The sequence below is a fragment of the Solanum dulcamara genome, chromosome 8 (genome assembly GCF_947179165.1).
Source record: "Solanum dulcamara chromosome 8, daSolDulc1.2, whole genome shotgun sequence".
Taxonomy (NCBI): Eukaryota; Viridiplantae; Streptophyta; class Magnoliopsida; order Solanales; family Solanaceae; genus Solanum; species Solanum dulcamara.
This window is the reverse complement of record NC_077244.1, coordinates 2,981,672-2,991,253: the sequence shown is the minus strand read 5'-3', so window position 1 is coordinate 2,991,253 and position 9,582 is coordinate 2,981,672. Positions and strand designations below refer to the sequence as shown.

Here is a 9,582-nt window from a genome sequence, read left to right as displayed (position 1 = left end):
AGAATTTTTTTTTGAAACTTGTACTGTAAACATGTCGTAATATTTGTATGAATATAAAAACTTTTAATTAAGAAATTATAAGAATGTTATTATTATCTAGACGGATTAATAAGAAAATAGTGTTGAACAACATGAAAAGAAGTAATATAAAGTGAACAGAGTATCGTTCCTATGAGAAATTTTGATTAGCTTTCTAACTAAACTAAAACTAATAATATCTAATCCTTTTAGGCTTTGTGGCAGAAAAGTGAGGCTCCACTGATTCATGCTGTGGTGTCATTAATTATTCCTCTACACTCACACTTTGTTTAATTCTAGAATATTGAGCTGTTAAATGAATGACAAAGCAAATAGAGGGTGAATAGAGGGGAGAGGTTGGGTTATGTTGGGCAAGTTGGGTTATTACTCATTGTTTGATCCAAGCAAACTTTGAGCGTGATGGGTTTTGATCCAATAATTATTTTGACCCAACCGAATTTGACACAACTTGCCCATTTGCCACTGCTAATTCAGCCCCTAACATTAAAAGCTACTATCATATTAAAGTACAGAGAGGGTGAGGGTCAACAGTATCCCCTAGACTTGGAATGTTTACACATAAGGAAACTCATCTTATTTCTCATATTAAGAGAGCAGTAATATCTGATTTCCAAGATAAAGAAGAATGCAAAAACAATACAAATATAAGAAGTGGTTTACCTTTTGAATAAACCTGCGTACAAAGCCCAAGCGACATCCTAATTGCCATTTCTTATGCTTCCACAACTGCATTAGAAACATTTCTTTTGCAGTGCTAAAAGGAAATTGTATCATAGTGATAGTGTAGCCAAATAAATCAGGCTAAAGAAATATTCACTTCATAATTTTTGAGTGAAGCTCTAGTATCATGTCAAGGACGGATGGACTATCCCTTAGAACGTCTACCAATAACCCAGTTGTAGTTGCATCAAATGAGAAACCCCTGCCAGTCATTTCCTTCATAAAAGTTGTCATTTCAGTAATTTTGCTACACCTGAGAAATCCCGCACAAGGACATTGTAAGTGAAGGCGTTTGGCAAAATAACCGTTCTCTTCCATTTTTCTTACCATATCATTAGCTTCATCTAACAAACCTTCAAGACAAAATCCATTTATCATCTTATTGTATGTTGTCACATTCGGAAGCAATCCAATTAAAGAAAGCTTCTCAAGAATAGCACGAGCTTTGTAGAGTTTTTCATTTTTGCACAATCCATTGATGACGGCATTGTAAATACTAGACAGTATAAAGTACAAAGATCATTTGACAGAAGATTACATGTCTAACTAAGACCAACTATTTGTGTTGGCATCTAGTAAATCATCTTGAAAATACTAGACAGTATAAAGTAGAGATTCAAAACCATGTGTATTCTCATAGTTCCCCTTGTAAGTGAGTTTGAGTCTGAACCTATGAGCATAAAGAATAAGCTCTGAAAGAAATTTTCACTTCTTATTTTTTGAGTGAAGCTCTGGTATCATGTCAAGGACAGAAGGATTCCCCCTAATAACATTTATCAGTAACTCGGTTGTAGTTGCATCAAATGAGAAGCCATTTCCTTCATAAAAGATGCCATTTCACTAATTTTGTTGCACCTGAGAAATCCTTGCACAACAACATTATAAGTGACATTGTTTGGAGAACAACTTCTTACTTCCATTTTTCTTAGAATATCTTTATCTTCATCAAACAACCCTTCTAGACAAAATCCATTTATCATTACAGTGTATGTTCTCACAACCGGGAGCAGTCCAGTGAAAGAAAGCTTCTCGAAAACAGCATGCGCTTCGTTGAGTTTACCATTTTTGCACAATCCATTAATGACAACACTATAAAAATGCAATAACATTTTATTTCTGAGAAAAACAAAAGAGGATATAGAACTCAAAATATCAAAATTCGATGTACCTCCTCAGTAGGTCTGCCTAGAAAAATCAAGCAACGTTCTTATTGCCATCAACTTCTACAATTGCACAGGATGTCAATTCATTGGCAAGGATAAAAAGGAAATTGTATCACAGCCATAGTGCAGCCGAATAAACCAGGCTAAACAAATATTCACTTCTTTTTTAGCTAGTGAAGCACTGGTATCATATCAAGGGCGGAAGGATTCTCCTTTATAACATCTGCCAATAGCATTGTATTAGATACATCAAATGAGAAGCCCCTTCCAGCCATTTCCTTCTTAAAAGATGTCATTTCACTAATTTTGTTTCACCTGAGAAATCCTTGCACAATGACATTATAAGTGACATTGTTTGGAGAACAATTTGTCTTCCATTTTTCCTAGAATATCTTTAGCTTTATCAAACAACCCTTCGAGACAAAATCCATTTATCATTACATTGTATGTTCTCACATCAGGAAGCAATCCAACGAAAGAAAGCTTCTCAAAAATAGCATGACCTGCGTCGAGTTTACCATTTTTGCACAATCCATTAATGACAACACTATAAAATGCAATATCAGTATATTCTCTCTTTCTTTGTAACTTATTAAGGAGTGACATAGCTTCTTCAACGAATCCGTACTTAAAATAACCATTGAGCAAAGTGAAATAAGTGCATAAGTTAGGTAGGGGCCCTGTAGATTCCATCTCAATGAACAATTGTTTGGCATCACCAGTTCTTCCAACTTCAAACAGACCTTTCACGATAGTATTGTAGGTAACAATATTAGGTTTTGATCCCTTTTGAGAAATTTCACAAAACAATTGCATGGCCTCGGCGAGTTCCCTTTTCTTACAGTATCCAGTTATTAGTATGCTATAGCTAAAACTGTTAGGCTCAATGCCCTTATCTACCAAGCTATCAAAAATTCTCCTCGCTCTATCTAGTTGACCTCGCAAACAATACCCATGCATTATTGCATTGTAGGTGATTATATCAGGCTCTACACCCTTTTCGACCATGTGTTTCATTACTTCCTTGGCATCTTCAACTTTCCTTTCTTTGCATAGTCCATCTGTTAGTATGTTGAAGGTGCACACATCTGGATACATATTAAGATTCACCATCTCAGAGAACAAAATCTTAACCTTTTCCCACTAACCGAGCTTACACAAACATCAATTAATGAATTATCCGTTAATAAGTCTTGACGAATGCCTTTCTGTTTCATCTCATTCAAAAGGTTGATAGCAGCATCTGAGTTTCCATCTTTGCATAGGTCATCTATGACAATGTTGGGCTTAGTGCCACTCCCTTGTTTCATTAACTGGAGCAAACTTAAAGTCTTTTGAATATGACCCCTTTTGTTGAGCCCATTCATGACGGTTGCATACATTACTTTGTTAGGCTCACAAATCTTCTCTCTCACCAATTTCTTGAACAATTCAACTGCATCTTTGACCTTATTTTCATCAAACATTCCCCTTATTAGAGTGGTAAACAGAATGCCACTCTTTAAGTAAATGGGTAACACCGAAAATGCACAATCAGAACGATGCATCAGACAATAACTATTAATCACGATATCCAATGTGAAAACATTAATTGGGATACCCAATTTCTTCATTTCTCGAAAAAGAGAAAGGACAACAATGTAATACTTCATACTTATCATCTCAATCAAAAGGTTGATAGCAGCATCTGAGTTTCCATCTTTGCACAGGTCATCTATGACAATGTTGGGCTTAGTGCCACTCCCTTGTTCCATTAACCGGAGCAAACTTAAAGTCTTTTGAATATGACCCCTTTTGTTGAGCCCATTCATGACGGTTGCATACATTACTTTGTTAGACTCACAAATCTTCTCTCTCACCAATTTCTTGAACAATTCAACTGCATCTTTGACCTTATTTTCATAAAAAATTCCCCTTATTAGAGTGGTTAATAAAATGCCACTCTTTAAGTAAATGGGTAACACCGAAAATGCACAATCAGAATGATGAATTTGATTGAAGAGGCTTCATTCTAACCATTTGATTGAAGAGAGTAACAACATCATCTAAACACTCAAAATTGCAACTATTTACAATAACTTTAGTAGGGCGGCATGAAGAAGAAGAAGAGTAAAAATGGGAAATATGAAAGGAAGAGATAGAGAGAATAGAGCCATTCCATTTCCGCAGATAAATTCTCCTCATCTTCTATCTCTCTCACTCAATTTCTCCATAATTTTCAGTGGACCTAATTTTATAGAATGCATTGTATAAATTAGAGTTGCTTATTAGAGAGATAACGACTTATGTAATATGGATTTTTAAGTATACTAATAAGCTATCGATTGGTTCAATATCAAATTAGTAATTAACACTCTGTTTGGATGGTGGTTTTCCATGATTTTATAATGTATGGTACTGTAAGGTATGTTGTTTGGTTTGATTGTATGGTACTCTATTGTAACTAATAAATTTACAAAAATGCCCTTAATTATTACTGAATGTCAATGCGGTGTCGTTACAATCTCACAAAATGTTACCATTTCCTTCTTCTTCAATCAGATCTCATCGAGTTTTCATGGCTTCAACCATTCATCGACCTTCTGTGTGAGTTTTTTTTGCTCTTTGTTTTCAATTTTAAGCTAATGGGTGCCGCTCAATGTGTTTGTTTTATGTTCTTTTGTTCGCTGTGAAGTGGGTCTCGTTTGTTTTTTTCATTTTGTTATGTGATTCCACTGGAGATAACGACCACAAATGATTTCAATTTGAAATTTCTAGAAGCTTCAAAAATTATTGCGGAGGAGAATGAGTAATGACGTAAAAGCAGTAGATATATTAGGGTAACATTTAATAATGAATAAAGGTAAATTAGAATTATTTAAAATTAAGTAAGGGTATAATTGGAAAAAAAAATAAACGATGAGATACCACTGAATTAGTGGTTTCAAAAGGTGAATGTTTTCATGGCTACAAAACCATGAAACCAAACCATACCATACCACGAAAAACCGCCATCCAAACAAGATGTAACAAGCGATTATCGGGCGGTGTATTGACTCAATCATTTCATGCTCCCTTCTTCTCCTCATCTTCTTCAATGGCCTAAAAGTGTTTTTGATGACTATATATAGTGAGTAGGGTTGAAGGGATTATTTTAATTTTTTTCGACCAAAAATTACGCTCTTTCTTTTTATATGATTAAATTTATTTTTATGTATATACAATGAATTTTGAACGTAAATTTTAGAATAAAAAAGTTATTTCCAATAAACTATCACTCTATAATATTATACTTTGTACTTTGCTATCAAAATCATTATGTTATTTTAAGATTTGCACGACAAACTTTATTATTAGTAATTGATACTAATGATATTAGTCCTACTACTGCTACTACACCTAATTAATGCATGCATTATTTTTGCTAACACACTACCAAACGACCCCTAAAATCAGAAAGGTAGATCTCTCTGTCCGAAGAAAGTCAACTCTACGAATTCTAAACTATCTAAAGAAGTTCTAAAAAAAAAAAGGCAGCTCGATGCAATAATCTCCCGATATGCACGAATTTAGGAAAGAACCGAACTACAAGAGCCTATTGTACGCAACTTTACGATGCATATCCAAAGAATGACTCAAATTGCAAAATCAACTACTAGTGACAAGTTGCACCAGTTGACAATGTCTGCTCGATAAAAATACAAAACTGATGTTTCAATTCTTTTATTGCTGAGAAAACGAAGCACTTGCTAAGATGCTTTCAATTTACTTGTGCTCATATATTAAAACTTAATCCCTGTTCAAACATCCTCCTCTATTCTTCAACTGTGAGTCCAAAGCCAAAGTTGTAGTCTTTCCTTTTGTGATCGACCTGAACAAGCGATAAGGAGCACATTTAGGACACTGATGAAAGTTATACAGCCAAACTGTGTGAGATTGTATTCCAAGCAGTAAAAGCAACAAGGAAAAGAATAGACAGAGGGGTGTGCCCCTTATCTACCAAGTTTGTATCCATGCGCCCTTCGGAGATTTCTCGGTTATCAGGAAGAGACAAAAAAAAAAACAGGTTAAAGTTTGAAGCAAAAGCAAAAAGGTGGGAGGAAATCAAGAAGCTTTTCATATTTCAGCATCATTGAGAGAAGGAGAGACAGCCTCAATTCTAAAATAAAGGCGTTAGGAACATGTATTCTGTGAAGGAGCTACGACAAGATAAAAAAGTCCAGATGCAACCTACCTCGGCTGCTAAATTGAAATTAAGACCCATGTTCAAGCGCTCATCCAATAAAGCAGCAACACATCCATTGGAATCAATCTTCCCTCTGAGACTACACTGTAATGCATGAATAAGTGTTGTTATAGAAACAAAATTTTAGTATTCAGTATTTATAAAGAGAATACCGAAGTACATACATAAAAAAGTATAAAATAGTATTAGTACAAAACTAATTATTTAGATTTTCAGAAAAAATTACAACAAAAGGTTACCTGCCGAAGGATGTAATCATAACCAAAGCTTGATGTAACATCTCTAGACATATGGTTGGTTGTACATAAAGTCTGATCCTAGAGACAGCTGCATCGCAGAAAAGAGTTTAAGAAAAGCAAGTCACAACTGAAGTCCTTAAGATACTAATTCAGTGCAACCATTCCCGTACATGGTGCAACTTTCTGAACATAACTTGGTGCAACCATTCCCGTACTAGTAACTTGCCCTGCATCAACCTCCAAATAAATTAACAAACGTTAAAAATGTGAAAACCATTAAAAAAGATATGATTCTCTACAAAAAAAAACCCAATTATCTAACCTGCATCTTCTTGATCCCATTTATACCAGCACTTTAGTCATTCCATAGAAACACACGCAGAGATATGATTCACTACAAGTTTCAAAAAAATATATGATTCTCTACAAAAGACCCCCAATTATCTGCCTTAAATTTGGAGCTTTCATTTTTCACTAGATTGTGCACAGTTGTAGCAAATAGTAAAGTTACACAAGATCAAACCACCAAGTTAGAAACTAGGAAAAAAGATTTCCAAGCCAACAGGAAACTGCAAAACTACTGGAAATGCACATGCCACATAGTAAAAGTGTCAAGACCAACACTAGCCTGCAAAAAATCAAGTTAGATTCTCGGAAAAAATAATAACATAAACAAAGCATGTTGTAACTCAGTGCAAAACTAGCAACTTGCCGTGCATCAACCTGCAGATAAATTAACATATACTAAATAATGTGAAAATCATTAAAAAGGGTAAACCTAGAAAGATGAAAGACAATTACAAGCAATGCTGGTGAAATCGGCAAAAGAAAATATAACAGATATATTTTTTTTCTTTGGGAGGGTTTACTCAGAAACATGAATATTTTGATGTTTCTGAAGATATCAAATAGCACTGAAAATGATATTACTAGACTTATAGTGTGTACAAAAAGGGAACTTACCATTATTTCTTTTTTAAGAAAATCAGTATGGTCACCATTTTTTTCTCAAATCAAAACTGATGTCTGGAAAGGTCAAGCAATGTTCTAATTGCCATCACATTTGGCAAATGCATTGGGTGTCATTTCTTTTGCAGGGATAAAAAGGAAACTGTATCACAGTGATAGCGTAGCCGAATGAACCAAACAAAAGAGATATTCACTTCTTATTTTTCGAGTGAAGCTCTGGTATCATGTCAAGGACAGAAGGATTCTCCCTTACAATGTTTACCAAAAACTCAGCTGTAGTTGCATCAAATGAGAAACCCCTTCCAGCCATTTCCTTCATAAAAGAAGCCATTTCACTAATTTTGTTGCACCTGAGAAATCCTTGCAAAATAACATTATAAGTGAAATTGTTTGGAGAACAACCGCTGTCTTCCATTTTTCTTAGAATATCTTTAGCTTCGTCAAACAACCCTTCAAGACAAAATCCATTTATCATTACGGTGTATGTTCTCACATCTGGGAGCAATCCAATAAAAGAAAGCTTCTTGAAAACAGCACGTGCTTCGTTGAGTTTACCATTTTTGCACAATCCATTAATGACAACATTATAAAATGCAAAATCAGTATATTCTCTCTTTCTTTCTAACTTATTAAAGAGTGACATAGCTTCTTCAACAAGTCCGCACTTAAAATAACCCTTGAGCAAACTGACATGAGTGTATATATCAGGCTCGGTCCCCGCAGATAGCATCTCAGAGTAAATTTGTTTTGCTTCACGAGTTCTTCCAACTTCAAACAGACCTTTCAAGATAGTATTGTAGGTAACAATATCAAGTTTTGATCCCTTTTGAGAAATTTCACAAAACAATTGCATGGCCTTAGCCAAATTCTTTTTTTTACAATATCCGTTTATTAGTATGTTATAGCTAAAAATGTTAGGCTCAATGCCCTTCTCTATCAAGATATCAAAAATTCTTCTTGCTCTATCTAGTTGACCACGCAAACAATACCCATCCATTATCGCACTGTAGGTGATAATATTAGGCTCTACACCCTTTTCGACCATGTGTTTCATTACTTCCTCGGCATCTTCAACTTTCCCTTCTTTGCATAGTCCATCTGTTAGTATATTGAAGCTGCGCACATTTGGATAAATATTAAGGTTCACCATCTCAGATAACAAAATCTTAACCTTTTCCCACTGACCAATCCTACACAAACCATCAATTATTGAATTATATGTGACTATGTTTGGAGGAATGCCTCTCTGCTTCATCTCGTTCAAAAGAGTGATAGCAACATCACAGTTTCCATCTTTGCAAAGGGAATCTATAACAATGTTGTAGATATATATGTCGGGCTTAGTGTTCCCTTGTTCCATTAAACGGAGCAAACTTAAAGTCTTCTCAGTATGTCCCCTTTTGCTAAGCCCATTCATGACGGTTGCATACATGACTTCGTTGGGCTCACAAATCTTCTCTCTCACCAATTTTTTGAACAATTCAACTGCATCTTTAATCTTATTTTCAGCAAAGATTCCCCTAATTAGAGTGGTAAAGGTGACAACATCAAATGGAATGCCATTCTTCAAGTAAATGGGTAACACCGAAAATGCACAATCAGAACAATGCATCAGACAATAATTATTAATCACACCAGTCAAGATGAACCCATCAATTGGGATACCCAATTTCTGCATTTCTCGAAAAAGGGAAAGGACAGCAGTGTAATACTTCATACTTATCATATTGTTAAACAATTTAGAGAAATGGACAAGTGAAGGAAGAGGTTTCATTCTAACCATTTGACGGAAGAGATTCACAGCATCATCTAAACTCTTTACTTTGTCAAAATTGCTACTGTTTAACCCAACTTTACCCTTTCCTGAAATGGATTTATCAGAATAATCTCTCACTGTAATTGCGGAAGCAGAATGTGAATTAGGGAAGAAAGAGATAAAGGGAATAGCATTGCCATTTCGCAGAGAAATTCTTTTCATCTTCAATGGCTAATGGATGTCTCAGTGTTGCTCTGCTCAGCGTGCCCTAATTATAGCCTTTGTGCTTTTTGAAAATTTTTAGAATATTTAACAAGTGAAAAGGCGAATAATTTTTTCGATTCGATTTATTAATCGGTTTGATTTTTACACATTCTTACTCTCCACAATCTACTTTATGGAATTATATAGGTATGTTGTTGTTTTTGTTGGATAATCTTAGATTTTAAAAAATGTTTTGGACATAAGTAA

At 34.8% G+C, this 9,582-nt stretch overlaps 2 protein-coding genes across 7 annotated transcripts; both read right to left on the bottom strand.

Annotated features, from left to right (window-relative positions):
- Nucleotides 1-852: 852 nt before the first annotated feature.
- LOC129898911 (pentatricopeptide repeat-containing protein At1g63080, mitochondrial-like) lies at nucleotides 853-3,676 on the bottom strand. Its single transcript, XM_055973622.1, has 4 exons — nucleotides 3,127-3,676; nucleotides 2,287-3,010; nucleotides 1,615-1,848; nucleotides 853-1,255 (listed from the first exon to the last, which is right to left on the bottom strand). Exons 1-4 carry the CDS (start codon nucleotides 3,674-3,676, stop codon nucleotides 853-855), a joined length of 1,911 nt encoding a protein of 636 aa, XP_055829597.1.
- A 2,467-nt stretch (nucleotides 3,677-6,143) lies between these two features.
- LOC129900519 (putative pentatricopeptide repeat-containing protein At1g12700, mitochondrial) lies at nucleotides 6,144-9,423 on the bottom strand. Of its 6 annotated transcripts, none has more exons than XM_055975513.1 (4): nucleotides 7,350-9,423; nucleotides 6,709-7,109; nucleotides 6,387-6,613; nucleotides 6,144-6,231 (listed from the first exon to the last, which is right to left on the bottom strand). In XM_055975513.1, exon 1 carries the CDS (start codon nucleotides 9,331-9,333, stop codon nucleotides 7,546-7,548), a length of 1,788 nt encoding a protein of 595 aa, XP_055831488.1. In that variant the 5' UTR covers nucleotides 9,334-9,423; the 3' UTR covers nucleotides 6,144-6,231; nucleotides 6,387-6,613; nucleotides 6,709-7,109; nucleotides 7,350-7,545. The 6 variants fall into 6 exon arrangements, with proteins under 6 accessions (XP_055831488.1, XP_055831489.1, XP_055831483.1 ...); XM_055975514.1 differs by lacking the exon at nucleotides 6,709-7,109 and having other exon boundaries at nucleotides 6,387-6,474; nucleotides 6,557-6,623; XM_055975508.1 differs by having other exon boundaries at nucleotides 6,387-7,109.
- Nucleotides 9,424-9,582: the final 159 nt, after the last annotated feature.

Excerpts from the sequence above, each read along its gene's own strand:
- LOC129898911 (XM_055973622.1), bottom strand. The coding sequence starts at position 3,676 with ATGGAACAAGGGAGTGGCACTAAGCCCAACATTGTCATAGATGACCTG. Across the intron at positions 1,849-2,286 it reads GGAAAAATGGAAGACAAATT|TGTTGTCATTAATGGATTGT; the intron begins GTTCTCCAAACA and ends GCATTTTTATAG. Across the intron at positions 1,256-1,614 it reads GTTGTGCAAGGATTTCTCAG|TATTTACAATGCCGTCATCA; the intron begins GTGCAACAAAAT and ends TATACTGTCTAG.
- LOC129900519 (XM_055975508.1), bottom strand. The coding sequence starts at position 9,333 with ATGAAAAGAATTTCTCTGCGAAATGGCAATGCTATTCCCTTTATCTCT.